This window comes from Oncorhynchus masou, chromosome 32, assembly GCF_036934945.1.
Source record: "Oncorhynchus masou masou isolate Uvic2021 chromosome 32, UVic_Omas_1.1, whole genome shotgun sequence".
Classification (NCBI taxonomy): domain Eukaryota; kingdom Metazoa; phylum Chordata; class Actinopteri; order Salmoniformes; family Salmonidae; genus Oncorhynchus; species Oncorhynchus masou.
The window spans coordinates 37,760,491-37,778,819 of NC_088243.1; the positions used below are offsets into that span (position 1 = coordinate 37,760,491).

General features: G+C 48.5%; 1 protein-coding gene across 1 annotated transcript in view; it reads right to left on the reverse strand.

Moving 5' to 3' along the window:
* The window catches only part of LOC135526036 (protein ELYS-like), a 26,269-nt gene continuing 7,940 nt past the window's right edge, over window positions 1–18,329 (reverse strand). Inside the window, 31 exon segments of the mRNA XM_064954065.1 lie at window positions 1–1,548; window positions 1,732–1,811; window positions 2,112–2,209; window positions 2,387–2,755; window positions 2,758–4,441; window positions 4,592–4,833; window positions 5,066–5,184; window positions 5,268–5,373; window positions 6,978–7,836; window positions 8,161–8,367; window positions 8,673–8,832; window positions 9,046–9,153; window positions 9,276–9,426; window positions 9,718–9,865; window positions 10,107–10,238; window positions 11,572–11,716; window positions 11,820–12,010; window positions 12,666–12,809; window positions 13,007–13,063; window positions 13,237–13,360; window positions 13,597–13,693; window positions 13,899–14,003; window positions 14,199–14,339; window positions 14,600–14,689; window positions 14,964–15,054; window positions 15,229–15,357; window positions 15,487–15,548; window positions 16,126–16,307; window positions 16,582–16,714; window positions 16,992–17,142; window positions 17,686–17,770. Coding sequence (XP_064810137.1) covers window positions 1,359–1,548; window positions 1,732–1,811; window positions 2,112–2,209; window positions 2,387–2,755; window positions 2,758–4,441; window positions 4,592–4,833; window positions 5,066–5,184; window positions 5,268–5,373; window positions 6,978–7,836; window positions 8,161–8,367; window positions 8,673–8,832; window positions 9,046–9,153; window positions 9,276–9,426; window positions 9,718–9,865; window positions 10,107–10,238; window positions 11,572–11,716; window positions 11,820–12,010; window positions 12,666–12,809; window positions 13,007–13,063; window positions 13,237–13,360; window positions 13,597–13,693; window positions 13,899–14,003; window positions 14,199–14,339; window positions 14,600–14,689; window positions 14,964–15,054; window positions 15,229–15,357; window positions 15,487–15,548; window positions 16,126–16,307; window positions 16,582–16,714; window positions 16,992–17,142; window positions 17,686–17,770 — 6,580 coding nt within the window. The 3' untranslated portion in view covers window positions 1–1,358.

Sequence of the window (18,329 nt, forward strand, 5' to 3'; positions counted from 1 at the left end):
TTAAGTTCAGCTCACTTTTAATGAAATACTTCCGCTTTTACCATATTGTCAAAGTCACTGAAGACATTCTACATTCATCTGAAAATAGCGTTCAGCTGGTCAAATGACCTTAAAAGCAAACAAGCCTCATCACCCCCAGTGGATTCACGGTGCAGGTTATGTACATGTTAGTGATACAGTACATTATAGGAAAATAACCCCAAACAACCCAAATTAGTGTGAATTTATATTTTTTTTAAACAGCAAATTAACTTTACAAAATTGTCTTTTAAGGCTAACATCGGCAATATGATTATGAGACAAACATTATTGAGAAGCTACAACAGAACCGGCTCTAGCCTGGTTATCTTCCTGCAGTTGTACACATTTTGACCTGCATGATTTACATTAACATTTTAGTCAGTCACTTAACAAAACGCTCTTATGTCATATTAATATGACGTCTGAGTAAGTGACGAACTAAATCCATGGGGGGGGGCCCCCTGGAGATCACAGCCCCTGATCACGTTCCCTGTGTGTCCAGTAATTCAACCATGATTACCACAAGTTTAGATTGTTAAATTAGTTCAGCAATCTAAACAAATGTAGGTGCCATGGGCTAATTAAGTGAGACAACCTCATTTCAAAATTACACCTTGTGTATTGTTCTATTGTAACTCTTAACAGCACGTTGAGACCCCCCACTAAGTTGAGACCCCTATCAAAAAAAAATTGGGGTCGGGGCCCTTTAACGGCCGCAGGCCCCTAAGCGGTCTCTTAGTGGCTTGGGCCGGCTCTGCACTACAAATAAAATCAGATCATTCACAAGTATTCAACTTTATTCATAACATAGCAAAAGAGACCATTAACATAGCCATCAATTCATATAAATGTATGAGTTCTCCAAAAATAAAAACCAATCAGACTCTTTTTTGTTGTTGTTCAAATTACCGGTCTTCCTCCCTGTAAACATTACAATAATTTATATAAAATTATTATATCAATCTCCCAAATTAAATCCGATTATTCATTTTAAAAAATGTTCTCCACTGGTTTGTTTGTCTTCTTAAATATAAAACAGCAGGCTGCAAAAGTTCTTAAAAGAAAGGTGGAGAATAAAATCGCTTCCTAGGAGTAGAGTCCAGTCCACGGGTGCATCTCTATAGTCTAAAGTGGATTCCTCTCCGTCTCCTTTCCTTCATCTGCATTGACATGTATTGGAAATACCCAGTAGGCACCATACTCCCTTCCCCATCCTATTTTTCAGAGCAGTTCAGATGAAGGAAAGGAGATGAAGACACACCCCATGAGTTCTGACCGAGTCTGGAAGACTCCCAAGTTGATGCTGTAGTTTTGTTCAGGGTGAAAATGGCACCCGATCATAGCTTCTTCCGGCGGGTGACTGGTTTGGGGAAGATGGCCTCCAGCACTCGTTTACGTCGGAGGTTCATCCGAGGGGCTTCGTTCTCCTCCACCACCCTCCTCCTCGTGGCACGCTCGGCCGGGCTGGGCATGGGAGAGATCAGATCCACCTTGGCTGGGGTAGGGGACGCCGGGGCTGCTTTGGGCCTGTGGGAGAGTTAGGGGGGAAAATAAGAGAGGAACAGTCATCTTGTTGTGACTTCTGCAATAAACACAGCCGAAGGGGTGGGGTAGGAGCATTCACATTGCAGATGGTGTGCTATTCTGAGGACCGATAGGGGAAGAAATTGAGAGAAAACACAGAGGGCTGTATATGTCAAGAGGACTTACTTGGTTGTTTGTCTCTTGGTTGTTCTGGTTTTAGCAGCCGCCATCTCGATCTCCACCTCCTCTCCTGACGAGGTCTTGTCCTGAGCAACAGGAAGATACACAAAGCAGAGACCAAGCTTGAATATGACTTTGACCAACAGCAACCTGACATGGACCTAATGACCACGTCCCCAGTTCAACCCCTAGCTCCTTCTGTGATCACAGCTCTGAGAGGACGGGACAGTTGAGCAAAATATGGCAAAGGCACCACTAATCGTATTGGAGGGATAGGCAGAGCCACCGTCATCACCGCCATGGAGGCTGTGGAGGAAAATGAAACACGGCCAGTCCTGTGTCTCGTCTAACGGTTAGTTTCAGTCTAAAGGATGTGGACAACTGACCTCGTTAACAGGGCGTGCTGCGCTGGCGTCCCGTCGCCTGGTACGAGTAATGGGAGGCGCAGACATGCCATTCTGACAGGGCGACTCTGCTATCATACCTGTCACAGACAGAAGGTCATCCCAAACGTAAGAGAGAGCCAAAACATTCATATTCCTCTACAAAGTTTGACGTTGTGGGCCAGGCCCGGTTCTGTCATGTGCTTTGTGACATGTAAAAAGGGTGTATAAAATACATTAGTTTGATTTGATTGTGGTGAAGACGTGGAGCTCCTTACCTCTAGTTCTCCTCCGAGGTGGTGAGTAGATGAATGAGTCCCTGACAGGGCTTCCCTGTTCGGCCTCGGACACCATCATCTCCACCATCGGGGGTGGAGAGGGCGCCCACTGACCTTGCGACTTGATACCTCTCCTATTGGCTTGCACCATCTCCGTGACTACCAAGGTCTCACCCAATTCCCGTTTGGCCTCCTCGTCGTGGAGTCTCTTGATGAGGGCGTCGGCCACAGGAGTTCCGGAGTCCACCTCCAGGGGCGTCTCCAACAGGGGCAGGTCCTCCTCCTGGTGGTTCCACAGACGGCTCCTGGTTGGTCGACAGAACGACAAGGGGGCGTCTTTTGTCTTCACAGCGGTGCCTTCGCCCTCGTCTTCCTAAGGCTGCGGGGAGGGTCCACGGTGAACACTTCCTCTTTCTTTGTGAAGAGGGCGAGGTTCACACCCCTCCGGGTCGACTTGCGGGTCACCCTGCCTGGACTGCTGGTCTGCTTTATGTCCTCTTCATCGTTTGGCTTCTCTTCCTCAGGGACCGCTGGGGTCTTGGTTCCAGTTCGGCTCTTCCTAGCACTGCGTGTAACCGACAGCGCTGACCCCTTGCTGGCTGTTTCATCCATGGCTGTTGGTTCCTCTTCGCCCTCCACCTGGGTGTTCCTGGTCCTCCGAGTTCCCGTCCTCGGAGTGGCCTTCTGTTGGGTGCGCCGTTTGGCCGGGTTGGGCTTGGAGTTGACCACAGCAGCCTCTGTGATGAGGACTGAGACCTCTTCCTCTACTTTCCTCTCCTCTCTCCGAGGCTCGGGTTCTGGCTGGCGTTCGGTTTTCCGGGCGCTCCGTCGAGGGGTGACGGGAACTCTGGAGTCCTGTCTGTGATGGCCACTCCTGGTGATCCGTCTGGGCGTGGCCGGGACCTGAGAGTCCGTCTCCATCTCAGTCTGTCCTGCCAGCCTCTCGTCACCCTCTGACCCAGGTCTCTCTGGCTCCACTGAGGTGAACTTCACCGTCTTCCTCTGCAAGGTGGCCCTGCGCGTTGGGGTGGATGGGGCTTTCCTGACCTCCAAGGTTTCAGACACAGACTGGATGTTGTGAGGCTTGATGGGCTCCCTCTCCTCCTCACTTGCTGTAGAGAGCTTTGCGGTTTGAGGGGTAGCCACATCGCTTACGGCTTCTCCCTGGGCAGGTTCATGGTTGTCTGACTGGATGGGTCCTTTGCTTTCTACCCGAGGCAGAGGCTGGTCTGCAGGGACAGCGACAGGCTCCTCCATCTCTTTCTCAGCCTTCATCTCCTCCTCTTGACTCTGAGCACACGGGACAGTCTCCTCTTTCATGGTCACCTCATCTGTTCCCTTCTTCGCTCTGCTGGGCTGCTCGTTCTCAACCAGGACTGGTGAAGGCTCTTCTGCTTCGGTTGGTTCAGCAGGGATCTCATCTGGTTCTTCTACATTGTCTACGTCAACATCTCCATCTTCAGCTGATCTGATTGGTTCAGTCCCGGTCAGTTCATCTTCAGCCACCGCCTCAGAGGATTCAGGCAGGACGTGTGTGACTTGAGGAACATTCTCCTCCGACAAAGCCTCAGGTCCATCAGTCTCTGCCTCTGTCCAGCTATTAAAGCTTGCCTCCAAGGTATCCATCCCCTCCAGGGTGTCCATCTCAGCCCCCTGTTCCTCCTGGGGATCAGCCTCAGCAAGGGGGATGTCCTGGTCATCTGTGCCCAGGCAGATGACTTCCGGGTCAGCAGCAGGCTTGTCAGACGCTCTCTCTGCGGTCAGATGCTCAGTGGGTTCTAGTGGTACGATGTCTGCATTCCCATCCTCAGCCTCCAGCATAAGAGAGAAGCTGCTGTGGGCTTCAGAGAGGGGTACCTCTGGCTCACTGCCTTCCCCCACCTCGGTTTGACCCAGGCGGACGCCGTCTGCCAGGGCCTGCCCCTGCGCCTCCAGCAGCTCCAGAGGAACCAGCAGGGTGGTGGAGGGCTTCAGCTCTGTGTAGCAGACCCCCTCGTCTCCTGCTGCCCCCAGCCTGATCATCACCACCTCCCCGTCCATGTCATCCTCCACCATCTGTAGGGGAAACACACCGAGAGACACATGAGAACTTTTATAGAGCACAATCTAGGTTAACAATCACAAAACAAGAGAACAGTCACCCACGGTATTTAAGTCTACACACCACTTATATGCATGAGTTAGAATTTCACAAAACCGCTTTACCTTTGAGTCTGCCTCTGGGGTGACCAATGAGAGCACAGCTGCGTCCTGCTCTGATAGGTCAGACAGGAACTGGGGGTGTGGCTGTAGGGGCAGAGGGGCTCGCTGCCTCCCGTTCCCCTGCACCTCCTCGACGATCTCCACCTCACTGCCAGAGTCCTCAGAAGGGGCGTCTGACGACGACTCCTCTTCATCCTCCGACGCAGCACTGGAGAGTTCCTCACTGTCGTTCAGGCTCACCACAGCTACATGGAGGAGGGAAGAGATCCATCAATTGCAGTCACTGATACAGGACAACAAGAAGTAACAAGCTATTCTGAACATTCCACACCATTGGTTGGTATTGGCCCGAGAGGTGCCAACTCCACTGCCGGCCAATCAGAACACATAATCCTTTGTGGTTGTAGCTTGTTCAGTTGGCCTGTGTTAGATCTCTGATCGCATGACCTAGGGTCATGGGGTAAAGAGGTCACTCACAGTGGGAGTCGGTCCCGGTGGTGTCTGACGAGGATACAGACTTCTGGGTGGTGAGGGCCGGGGGGGCAGTGATAAGGGCAGGCTCCTCCTCCTCCACCACGACGCCACACACCGGTTCACTGCACAGAGGGGAGAGGTTTAATATCAATGAATAGTTGTAAACACATACACACCCAATGCTGTTGTTGGGATGCGTTTTCACCTGTTGAAGGAGGTCCAGTTGTCAGAAGTCTCGAGGATGCACGAGTGGGTCAGGGGTGGAGACAGGCCACTGCCAAATAGATGGCACTCTACAAACTCATCCAGATCTACAAGAGGTAGAGAGGGAGGGAGAAGGTACAAGAGAGGGGTTCAACAAGGTCATCATCATTATGCATAGGTTTAACCTGTTGATGCTCTGGGGGCGCTATTTCATTTTTGGATGAAAAACGTTCCCGTTTTAAACAAGATATTTTGTCACAAAAAGATGCTCGACTATACATATAATTGATAGCATTCGAAAGAAAACACTCTGACGTGTCCAGAACTACCAAGATATTTTCTGTGCGTGCCCTAGAACGTGAGCTTCAGGCAAAACCAAGATGAGACGGCATCCAGGAAATGAGCAGGATTTTTGAGGCTCTGTTTTCCATTGTCTCCTTATTATGGCTGTGAATGCGAGAAGAATGAGCCTGCCCTTTCTGTCGTTTCCCCAAGGTGTCTGCAGCATTGTGACGTATTTGTAGGCAGATCATTGGAAGATTGACCATAAGAGACCACATTTACCAGGTGTCCGCCCGGTGTCCTGCGCCGAAATTGGTGCGCAAAAGTCACCTGCCAGTATTTTTCCATGGGATACAGAGAGGAAAGCAAGCTTCCACGAACTGCATATCAATGAAGAGATATGTGAAAAAACACCTTGAGGATTGATTCCAAACAACGTTTGCCATGTTTCGGTCGATATTATGTAGTTAATCCGGAAAAAGTTTTACGTTGTAGGTGACTGAATTTTCGGTTCGTTTCGGTAGCCAGACGCAATGTAGAAAACGGAACGATTTCTCCTACACACAGACGCTTTCAGGAAAAACTGCGCATTTGGTATGTAACTGAGAGTCTCCTCATTGAAAACATCAGAAGCTCTTCAAAGGTAAATGATTTTATTTATTTGGTTATCTGGTTTTTGTGAAAATGTTGCGTGCTAAATGCTACTCAAAATGCTATGCTAGCTTTGCATACTCTTACACAAACTAGTCAATTTCTATGGTTCAAAAGCATATTTTGAAAATCTGAGATGACAGTGTTGTTAAGAAAAGGCTAAGCTTGAGAGCAGACGCATTATTTTCATTTTATTTGCAATTTTCAGAAATCGTTAACGTTGCGTTATGCTAATGAGCCTGAGGCTTTAGTCACAAACCCGGATCCGGGATGGGGAGTTTCAAGAAGAAGTTAAAATCAACTACATCGGGATCAGCCGTCTCTGTGTAAAACTCATCGAAGCTTCATATCCGATGCTGTTCGGTTTAGCTCAGTCAGCTTTTCCCACTGTGGTTATATCAGAGTTCCCTGCACTGAGCTCCACTCACAGGCCCTCTGCACATTATCAAAGTAAAAATCACTTGAAATGCTTGTGCCCTTGGCTTATACTGTGTGGAAGCTCTAAACTGTGCAAGACTCCCTAAAACCATTTAATGTTTCTGATCGTCTTGGGTCATTTTTAACCCATCCCTTCAATTGAAAACCTCAACCTTGTGCTGGATGCACGCTCAATTTGGGTGTTCCCTTTGACTCAATACTACTCCTGAGAGAAGAATTTAACACACTATATATTCACAGAGATGAAACCAAGCAGGACATGAATGCAATGTTTTTACAGTTGGCCGCTGGAGCAGCTGTAAGTTCTTCCTAGCGGAGTCCTCACAAGGGGAACCCTCACCTGTATGTTCCATGTCTTCCACTGGTTCAATCGGTGCAGTGGGTTGTGATTCATCCTCTCCAGTCTCCTCCTCTACCACCATCGTCACCTCTGGCTGCTCTGCAGTCTCCACCGCAGGCTCATGGTTGGGCTTCTCTTTCTGGTCAAGGTTCAGTTCCTCAAACACTTCCGTGTCTGGTTTCAGTTCTACTTCCTGTGTGAGCCTTGGTTCCACTACAATGTCCTCATTCTGTTTAGCCTCAGGCTCTTCTTGTTTGGGGTTGACCTCCATCTCCTCTACTTCCAGGTCCGACTCCTGATCTACAGCCACTTCCTCTTGGCTGTTGATGGTCTCTTCCTTTACTTCCTGCCCTTCCTCCACAGACTGGGGGAGAGTTGGCTCATTGGCTGTTGCAGGCTGCACTTCCACCTGTGGTGGCTGGACTTCTGGTACTGCTGGAGTTGAGAGGTTAACCACCACTTCCTCTTCGTCGACGACTTCATTGGCTGGCTGTTTAAGCGCCTCCTCCCTCTCCAGGTCTTCAGGGAGAGGTGCATCATGGAACTCAAGGGTGGTGTCTATTGATAGGACAGAGGCCTGGCTAGTTTCCAGGCCCAGGCTGAGTCGTCCTGGCAACGTGGTTACCACAACGACCTCTTGGCCAGAGGAGCCGCTCTCAGACTCTCCTTTCTCTGGTGAGGGCTCGGGGACCGGTGGTGGCAGGAACTTCACATGTGTCACCTTCACCTCATCCTCCTCTAACTCTTCATCATCCTCCTCATCATCAGCAGCTGCAGGGTGTGATGTCCAGGCCATCAGTCCAGCCTTGGGCAGTGGGGAGCCTCTGGTCAGCAAACTAATTTCATTCTCTGTTGCGATCTGCACAAAATAACATAAATCATTAACACACACAAGGGATAAGTTTCTGAACGTTCCATGTTTGTTTACAAGAAGAAATCTCAAAATTCTAGGGGCGGCAGGTAGCCTAGTGGTTAGAGTGTTGGGCCATTAACCGAAAGGTTGCTAGATCGAATCCCGAGCTGACAAGTTAAAATCTGTAGTTCCGCCCCTGAACCAGGCAGTTAACCCTCTGTTACTAGGCCGTCATTGTAAATAAGAATTTGTTCTTAACTGACTTGCCTAGTTAAATAAGGTTAAATCTTTTTATGTTGCTAAATGTGGCCCAATGGTCCGGGGTCTTACCCCGTTGCTCCAGCGGAGGGGGCCTTTCTCTGGCATGGCCGTCTCCTTGATGAAGGTAATGCGGCTCTCCTTGGGGCGCGGCGGGGGGGTGACAGAGCGCCCAGGGGAGGTAGTGGGGGTGGCCATGGGGCGCAAGCTGCTCCTCAGGATGGATTGGGGGGTGAAGGCCGAGAACACGGGGCCAGATGCCGCCAGCGCTCGTGCTCGCTACGGAAAGAGAACACAACCATGCAGAAAGTGGCGTTCAAACACAAACAAATTAGTTCAAAATGGAGGAAACGTTACAATGGTATCTGACTGCAGCAGACAGGCTCATGTCTTAGGCACAGTGGTATCCCAGACCATGAGACTTCTAGTTGGAGTTCATTTCCAACCTAGCTTGAAAATCCTATAAAACTAGGGTGTCGGGTCACCCCCGTGCCACTTGAGCCTCAACAGCGCCTTGGAATGGATGTGAGAGCCCATGTGACAGTGGTGATGGTCAACGCCCTTCCCCTTGGTCGGTGTCTCACCTTGACCACCTGTGGGGTCTGCAGCAGACTAAGCTCTGGGGCCTTGTTGATGCTTTTTGGGGGGTTCCAGGAGGTGGCCGACCTGGGGGGCGTCAGCAGTGGCCGTGAGCCCTCCGGGGCAGTGGTCTGAGGGGAGGGGTGCACCACCAGTTCTAGCAGCCTGGGGGCAGGAAGAGGAAGTTAAGAAATCATGTCAGATGTGTCAAAACCATCACGTCAAAGCCCTCTATACAATAGAGCTTCTTCCATACAAGCACACACACTTGAGACATATACATAACAAGAACTTCCACCCACATCTCCCATTGACATCAATGTACGATTTATTACATGCAAAAATTTCAAGTTTGGAGTTTGGCCCCCTGTGTCGTACCTGGATTTCCTCTTGGAGGTCATGGTGATGGGCGTGCCCACGAAGGCCTCGGGCAGATCCCGGGAGGGGAACAGGGGGCTGGTGCACAGTACCTCTGCTGCACTGGGGCTGGGTGGTGTGGATAGTGGACAACCATTCAATGAACAGAGATACAAACCCACTTACCATTCACATCTTAGAGCCAAACTAAAAGATAGGGTTGGGTTTGGGACAGGAACGAGCGGTCTCACCTCTTGAATGGCGAGGACTGGGGCGTGGGGTTCCCTCCCACCCACACTTCCTCGATCTTCGACAGGACATTGTTGATGAACGCTGCTCTGGTCAGCACGTTCTCATTGGCCGACCGTTTGGCGATGGTCGACAGGGGCTGGGGTCGCGACACTGTCGGAAGAACACACGAGGAAGTCAAGGGTCACGCAAAAAACATGCAACACATCCATTTTATACAAAAGGACTCAATGCATCCAAAACAAAGGCTGAAGGTCATAGTTGGTTCCACAGAATAGAACGCTGTGACACAAACACACTTGTTCCAATCCAATTCACATGATAGTTGAATCCGAACAGAAGTACCACCAACATCCAAGTCAAGCATATTCTTGTCCGTTGAACACCGAAAGTGTGTGTACAGAGTGGTTAATGAGAAGCTAGAAGTTGGGTGAGATCCCGTACCCTCTCTGAGGATGGTGGCAGGGTGGTGGTACGGCTTAGACCTCTCAGTGGCCAGCTTCCTCTGGACCCGAGGGAGAATTTTCCCGTACTGGTCCAGGATAGAGTTCCTCGTGTGGGTTCTCTCCTTCAACTTGGGATCCCTCTCATTCTGGAGAACCGATATATGAATGAAATGGAAACATACAGAAACACCACACAATAAGGCTAACCGCCGTCTCAACACAACCGGAACCCATGTTGGGACTCCTTGATTGACTCATTTCTAACACTTGTATTGTTCTCATTCCAACTTTTTTTATACAGCATTTCTAGTTGTATGTTTGAGCTTGATGAAGTGTATTAATGAGTCAGACTTACTTGAAGTTTATTCAATGTAAACGTGTACGTACCACTGTGTTCATCTTGAGGGTGTGGTTGAGCTGCAGGGCGGGGACGTAGTTGGCCTGCTGCAGGTAGTGCACCATCAGAAGCTCCCTGTTCTGGAGACCCCCGGTACCCTGTAGGAACCTCTCCAAGCACTCCTACACACACACACACACAAAACCTTCAAGGACAGGATAGGCACAACGTCTGACACAATAACTGTCTTTTTCAATTTTTTAGTGATGAGCATTCAGCTAGCAACGCCAGGATTCTGGGTTTGATTCGCACTGAGGCCACCAATACCAAAATGTATGCACTCACTGTTGCAAGTCACTTTGGATACAAGCGTCCACTAAATGGCATAATATATTGCATTATATATTTCGAAAATATACACTGAACAAAAATATAAATGCAACATGTAAAAGTGTTGGTTCCCTGTTTCATGAGCTGAAATGAAAGATAATCCATCCACCTGACGGGTGTGGCATATCAAGAAGCTGATTAAAAAGCATGATCATTACACAGGTGCACCTTGTGCTGGGGGCAATAAAAGCCACACTAAAATGTATGGTTGTGTCAAACAACACAATGCAAAAGATGTCTGAAGTTTTTAGGGAGCATGCAATTGGCATGATGACTGCAGGAATGTCCACCAGAGCTGTTGCCAGAAAATGTAATGGTAATTTCTCTACCATAAGCTGCCTCCAACGTCGTTTCAGAAAATTTGGCAGCACGTCCAACATGGCCTTACAACAGCAGACCATGTGTAAGGCGTTGTGTGGGCGAGCGGTTTGATGATGTCAATGTTGTAAACAGAGTGTCCCATGGTGGAGGTGGGGTTATGGTATGGGCAGTCAAAAGCTATGGACAATGAACACAATTGATCTTGAGGCCCATTGTCGTGCCACTCATTCGCTGCCATCACCTCATGTTTCAGCATGATAATGCACAGCCCCATGTCGCAAGGATCTGTACCAAATTCTAGGAAGCTGAAAATGTCCCAGTTCTTCCATGGCCTGCATACTCACCAGACATGTCACCCATTGAGCATGTGTGGGATGCTCTGGATCGACAGCATGTTCCCGTTCCCGTCAATATCCAGCAATTTTGCACAGCCATTAAAAATGAGTGGGACAACATTCCACAGGCCACAATCAACACCCTGAACAACTTAACGTGAAGGAGATGTGTCACGCTGCATGAGGCAAATGGTGGTCACATCAGACACTGACTGGTTTTCTGATCCACGCACCTACTTTTTTTTTATGGTATCTGTGACCAACAAATGCATATCTGTATTCCCAGTCATGTGAAATCCACAGATCAGGGCCTAATGAATTTATTTCAATTGACTGATTTCCTTATATGAACTGTAACTCAGTAAAATCTTTGAAATTGTTGCATTTACATTTTTTGTTCAGTATAATTGAGCTTCCTGGTTTCAGCCACCCTGTCAGAAAGGAAACCCGGGGGAACATGGCATCGTACCTGTTCAGCGAGGCCCAGGGGCAGTTTGAGCAGCTCCTTCATGAGACCCAGCTCCTGACAGGTCTCATAGAGGAACCGTACCAATTCCTCCGCGTTCAGACGGTTGGAGTGTTGCCTCAGCAAGGCCAACGCCTCCACCAGACATCTACACACATGGAGGGGAGGAGGAGAGATCACACACACGTTTATGTTATCAAAACTCACAACTCAGTCACTGTTGGCAAGGATGCCAGGAAACACACCCCCACCTGTTGTGTAGCAACACGGAGAGGCAGAGTTGGGCCTGAGCAGTGGAGGAGAGAGGGGGCTTCATGACGTGGAGGTAGCGTAGGGCGACTCCGTGTTGCCCCTGGCACATTAGAGCCTGCAGGACGTGGCCGTGCTGCCAGCCCCACAGGGACGGGGAGGTGGCCGGATGCAGGAGAAGCTCCAGGGAGTTCTGGAAGGGTCAAAGGGGACAAATGGAGGACTGTTTTAGCACTACCAACTATCTACCAACTAATCATTCTAGAAAATATAACAGTATACGCCGAGGGTACAAAACATTAAGACTACCTGCCCTTTCCATGACCTATACCGACCAGGTGAAAGACATGATTCCTTATTTATCTCCCTTATTAAATCCGCTTCAAATCAGACTAGATGAAGGGGGGAGACGGGTTAAATATGGATTTTTAAGCCTTGAGAGATGGATTGTGTATGTGTGCCATTCAGAGGATGAACGGGCAAGACAGAAGATGGGTAAGTAGGTGCCAGGCACACGAGTTTGTTTTAAGTCCTGTAACGCTGCTGGGTTTTCCACACTCAGTAGTTTCCCGTGTGTATCAAGAATGGTCCACCACCCAAAGGACATCCAGCCAACTTGACACAACTGTGGGAGGCATTGGAGTCAACATAAGCCAGCATCCCTGTGGAACGCTTTCGACATCTTGCCCCAACAAATTGAGGCTGTTCTGAGGGCAAAAAGGGGAGGGAAGAGGGTCCAACTCAATATTCGGAAGGTGTTCCTAATGTTTGGTTTACTCTGTGTACATGACAAATTCCACATGGGAGTGTATGACAATGCTCATCAATTGTTGTGTGTGTGTGTGTACCTGGTGGTCGTGGTGGTCCAGCAGCCAGAGGCCCTGCACCAGCTTGACCAGACCGATGGGGATTGCGAAGGCATTGGGGAAGGACTCCACAGACGCCCCGCTCTTGTTAGAGAAGTACATCACATCCAGCAGCAGGTAGATCACCTGGGGGAGGGGTTAAGGCTCAAACACACAGAAGGGGGAGATGTCGTGTCTCACTATTCGGTGTGTGCGCGTGCGTGCATGTGTGGTGAATGTGGGTTAGGAGTGTAAGGACTGGACAAATCAAATTAAACCAACTCCCGGAAATGAATATGTGGTCAAATGAGACGGACGGCGGGAAACAGAGGAGATCAGGATACGATGGCGTGCTTAGCAGTCTCATCAATGTTTTCCAGCAGGTAAATATCAAGCAGGCCCTGTGGACAGCAGAGAGAAGATGATCAACACAACCTGCGTTTCTTTTAGCTTTTGTGGTCCCATTTCCACATCGGAATGTCACTTCCATGGCATCAGTCAAAGCGTCGGCTCAAGGTGGGATTGTGACCATTTTTGGGCTGTGAGTGAGTATGCCTGGTTACCAAACGCTTACGTGTAGCGTAGGGGGCGGATACTGTCCCGTCCCACCCTCGTCCCGTTTCCACAGGTCAACCAAACGAGCCCCACATTGGGCGACCAGGCCGTCAATCATCAGGCAATCGGCACACCACTTCCCCCTGAGCAGACGCAGGTGGTTAATTCGGAAGAGTTTTCCAGAACAGTCTAATTTGCAGTATTGCTTAAAACAGACCCTTGACACTAATATCACAGACAAAATTATCTTCATATCCAATATTACTGTATATAACAAAATAACTGAAGTTAAACTCCTCCGGTCTTGGGTCGAGGTGTTTTACTGTTAGTTCTGAACCAGGTCTTTGCAGGTAAACGGCCTGATGTGAACAGCACTCACTTGGACAGTTGCTGCAGCTCCTCTCTGCGGAGGGTGTAGTAGTTCTGGATAACTGAGTAGCTGTAGAACGGCCTGGAGATCTGCACAGCGTCCTCATCTGGTTGGGGGGGGGGGATTACCACTATTATACATCTGTTACCAGTGGACATCTCTAGGGCTGCATCCAAAACGGTGTCCTATAACTACTTTTGGTGTACATGATGAAAGTGGTCTGGAGACTAGTCTCCAAAAAAAGGGTTCACTGGAATATAGTCTGACCTCAACACGACAGATGTTTGAATTGCTTCAGCACACGGTCTTACCGGAGCCCTCAGGAAGGAGACCGGTCCGACAGAACCATAGGACCACCCGTGCGTACTGGGAGATGAGGCTGGACACCAGGTTCTTATTGAGGAGTCCCAGCAAACCTGTACACAGAAAATCCCTATGATGCCCAACTCTGACACCTCATGACGTGTGAATGTGTTGAGGAGTAGAGGCCACCGACACATGCACTTGTGTGCCTCAGTCTCTCCCTCTCGAAATGTTGCCGCTCCGCTTGCACCCGCCCAGCTTCCCATTGAAATTAATTTGCCCCCTACAACAAGCCCCTCGGGCTTTACCTCTCTGAGTGAGTTCCTGTGCCTCGCTGAGCAGACAGTGGAAGATGGTGCTCAGGTTCCCCAGTAGTCTCTGGCTGTGCTGCAGCAGCTGGAGGGTCTGGGGGTCCGTGAAGTTAGACGAGCTGTCAAACAGGGGCGCACCTGGGCAGAGAAACGCATTTAGGAAAGACGGAAGTCAGAAAACACATCTCAAATCTGCTGCGCCAAGAAAATATTGGAAATCCATAAATGCCTCTAGAATTCTATTTTTTTAAGTATCTAAAACACAGCCACAAGTTGCTACAGTTACCAAGCAAATACGCAGCTGCGAGTATTAAATAATCCAATGTAAAGCAGTTACACAAGAGCTGTGCTGACAGCCAGTGTCATACACTGTAGCAGGGAAAGAAAAACAAACTCACATATGCCGTCCAGCTCTTCCTTGGTGAGAACCACCTTGTCCCAGGCCCACTCCAGAATGTAGCGCAGGTTCACCGCAGAGCCTGGTTGCTCTGTTAAGGCCAACAATGTTACTTTAGAGAAATCCAATCTAGGTGTACATCTCAATAAACTAAACGGGCTCCCTCTCCATCTGCACGGATGTGAGTGAACTGGGCTTGGCGAGCAAATTCTGGGCCGGCTTCCACCATTATTGTTTTCACCTGTCCTGTGTATACCGATCAGTGTATATGTAGTAGAGGAGATGAGGAAAGGAGGCTACCGTGCAGTAATGAGACGCAGCCAGGGTTGATCTAACTAACAGTGTGTCGGTGTGTGTTGTCTCACCTTCAGCGGTCCACTGTTTGATACAGCCAGTGATCAGACCCAGGGAGCTGGTCTCTACCGCCGTGGACAAGATGGCGTCCAACTGCTCCTCCTGAGCAGAGAGAGGGAGAGAGTTTGGCCCATTTACAAAACAACCTTCACCGCAGAGCTTTATCCATGACCTCGCAATGCATCCACGTGGAATTACATAGTTCCTAAACTTTTAGGCGCTAGAAAGTTGGTCGAACAAACAGGAGCAACCTGTGAAAAGAGGCGGTGTCTGTACCTGAGAGAGGCTGGAGGGCTGCACGTCGGCCAGGCGAGAGGAGAGCAGGCCGGACATCAGGCAGCGGGAGTAGCCGTTTGAGATGACATCACTGGAGCAGGAAGCAGCCTTCCTCAGGAAGCTCAGAGTCTGAGACAGGAATCACATTAACTGTTTTTGCTAAGATAAAATGATACTGTACGGACTACGGATGACAATAGGATGTGTAGCCAATTGTGTTGTGACATCCACTGTGCCTGACAACTAGGGTTAACTCACCTCTTTCTGATAGCCAGAGCAAGTTAGGTGCACGAGGCCAGTGTTGAGCAAACAGGTTGCATCTGTTCCAAGGGGAAAATAAATACTTAGCACGTTAAAGACACTTACAAAACTGATCTCAATGGCTCCAAAGAGCTACATGTATTTCCAATTACTCAGTGCAACCAATGTCTCTGAACATAGTCCTCTTCTCAACTGAAGCCTTTTCCTTTATAAAACCTTTTACTGTGAGGGTGTTTAAAGCAGGGGTCGGCAACAAGCTGCCCGAAACCTTCCAACAAGTGATTGATTTTGGCCTCCCGCAAAAGCTCTTTAGTGTAGGATTTTCATTTTTCGGTAATTAAAAAAATTAAAATAAATAGACTAAAACCACCAGGAATCAAGCAAAACAATTTTTTTAACAAGTCTGTTTGCAAGAATTCCCACAATATAAAAATGTAATAGGTATGAAATTGCGTAAAAAAATACAAATAAATCTCTTTTTTGGGGTTAGTTTTAGTCAATGTGTTCACATTATTATAATTATGTTCCGTCCCCCCCGATGATCTGCTCCAACAAAATCAGCCCTGAATCTAGTTGCCTACCCCTGGTCTAAAGGCTCTTGCAGCGTGTGGGTATTTATGTGTGTGTGTAACTTGCCGAAGTTGTATGTGGTGGGTTTGAAGAACTGTTCTGGCGGGGGGCTGGTGTAGGGCAGGCCACGGCTCAGGCTGCGCTCGTGCACCAGGATGTCCAGCAGGGGGCAGGGCGATGTCATCTCCACCACCGTGTCCAAAGACCACACGGCAAGGTAGGGACAGCTGCGCAGAGACTCCCCCGTTCTGACACACACACACACACAAACTCAACCATTGCTGATTTGAAAATAATTTCACATTGACATCGAACAACGTAGACTTGTTTGTAAAAAATCTAATCTATAATATATGTCAAAATACATGCAGAAAACATAAGTGAGATAACTAATAACAAATAATCTGATTCTTAAACACCTGGCATTATGAGCAGTTGGGCACAACATGAAATTTGAGGCGGCAACCGTGGTCACATTTACATATGGACTGTTGATGGGATATTTCGATGGCAGAATGCTACCTTAGAGAGTCGGGCATCTGTGCGTGGTACCATCGGTTTATGTCAAAGACGCCGATGTAGGTGGAGGGGTTGCCCTGTCCATAGGCCTTCACCTGCCAGCTGAAGATGGACACGCTGGTGTCTGGAGATGCAACTAACGAGGAGAGAAGGAAGCCTTAGGACCAGCAGAGACCACAATGAAAAAGCAAACAACCACATTCAGTCGTTTCCACCTTAGGGTCAGATTAATTAGTGCACACCGTAGAAAATGGTTACGCAACGGACAAGTTCAGGTCTCCGTTTGGTGTCTAGTAAGTCAATACCACCCAGGTAGGTTACTGAGAAAGAGTATTTTCTGGTAAATAAGACACCAATCTAATCCTAAACAGAAAGAGATGGGATGAGTTGAGATAAAATGAAGGCAGGGGTACCTTCATTCATACTCTCGTCTCGGTCTGGGTGGTGTCGGAACTTCTCAATGGTCTGGCAGCTGAGCAGGCGGGTGTTGGTGGTCTGAGCCCTGAGGGGGAAGGCGGTGCTGCTCAGCTCCTGACTGTACCGCTCCTCACAATACTCCAGACCCTAGGAGGAGGGAGGGAGAGGTAACGATGGAACCTTTAAAAGGTCTCAACGCAGTATGGTTGCGATTGGGAATAACAGGTGACTAAATTAAATCTTTAGGGCTGAAAAAGCTCCAGAGGGACTTTGAAACCGTCAAGCTTTTGGGCTTTAAAAGCATGTTACCAGTCCAAATACTTGACCCAAAGCATTCATTTGACAGCCCACACTGAGTCTTTCCCAAACAAAGGGGGCATTGAACAGAAGTTGGACCCAGCGCGATCTGCGGCTGGACGCGGGAATAGCTCCTTATTTCATTTAGAAAGAATAAGATCCTCGAGGTGAACAATTCTGTATCCATTGGGGGCTCGAAAGAGACCAGAACAGATGGGCCATTTACCAATTACACAGAATAGATCAAGACAATAAGGCTGTGTTTACACAGGCAGCCCAATTCTGATCGTTTCCTTGTAATGGGGAAAAATAACAAACTTGGGCTGCTTAAATAAACTCAGCCTAAGAAGGTAGCTAAGTAAAAACCTAGTAGATGGTTGATATTACGGTTACCTCATAGAATATCTTCCCTGAGGCCAGACACTTCCTCTCACTGAAGGCCAGCTGGAGCAGGTGGAGGCTGACCCCGTCCGCCTCACTAGAGAGAGAAACAAAATGTAAAAAAAAAAAATTAAAAAAGGAAAATAAAACAATTTGCGTAATTTCCCCAAATCTGAAACCCTTATTCAAGGTTTCAAAGACCTTGGATGAGAATAGACGACCCGTCCTGTTGGGGGAGGACGCAGAGTGCTGTGGGCTGGCAGCGCACAACATTGCTGCCTGCCATAAAATGAGGGACAGTGTCTGACAGACCAAACAACCTGTCCTCTATGCCATTATTATTTAAAAAAATATATTTTTTTGCCAGCTGCGACAGAGCCTGGGCTCGAACCCAGAATCTCTGGTGGCACAGCTAGCACTGTGATGCAGTGCCTTAGACCACTGCGCAACCTGGGAGGCCTATAACATTGTTATTTTGACCCTGGATTATTACTGTTGTCCCGTTGATAATATTGATGATTAGTAATATTATAATTATGTTAATATTGTAAATTAGTACGCTTTGGCAATATGTATACTACCGTTCAAAAGTTTGGGGTCACTTAGAAATGTCCTTGTTTTTTTAAAGAGAACCAGGTTTTTTTGTCCAATAAAAT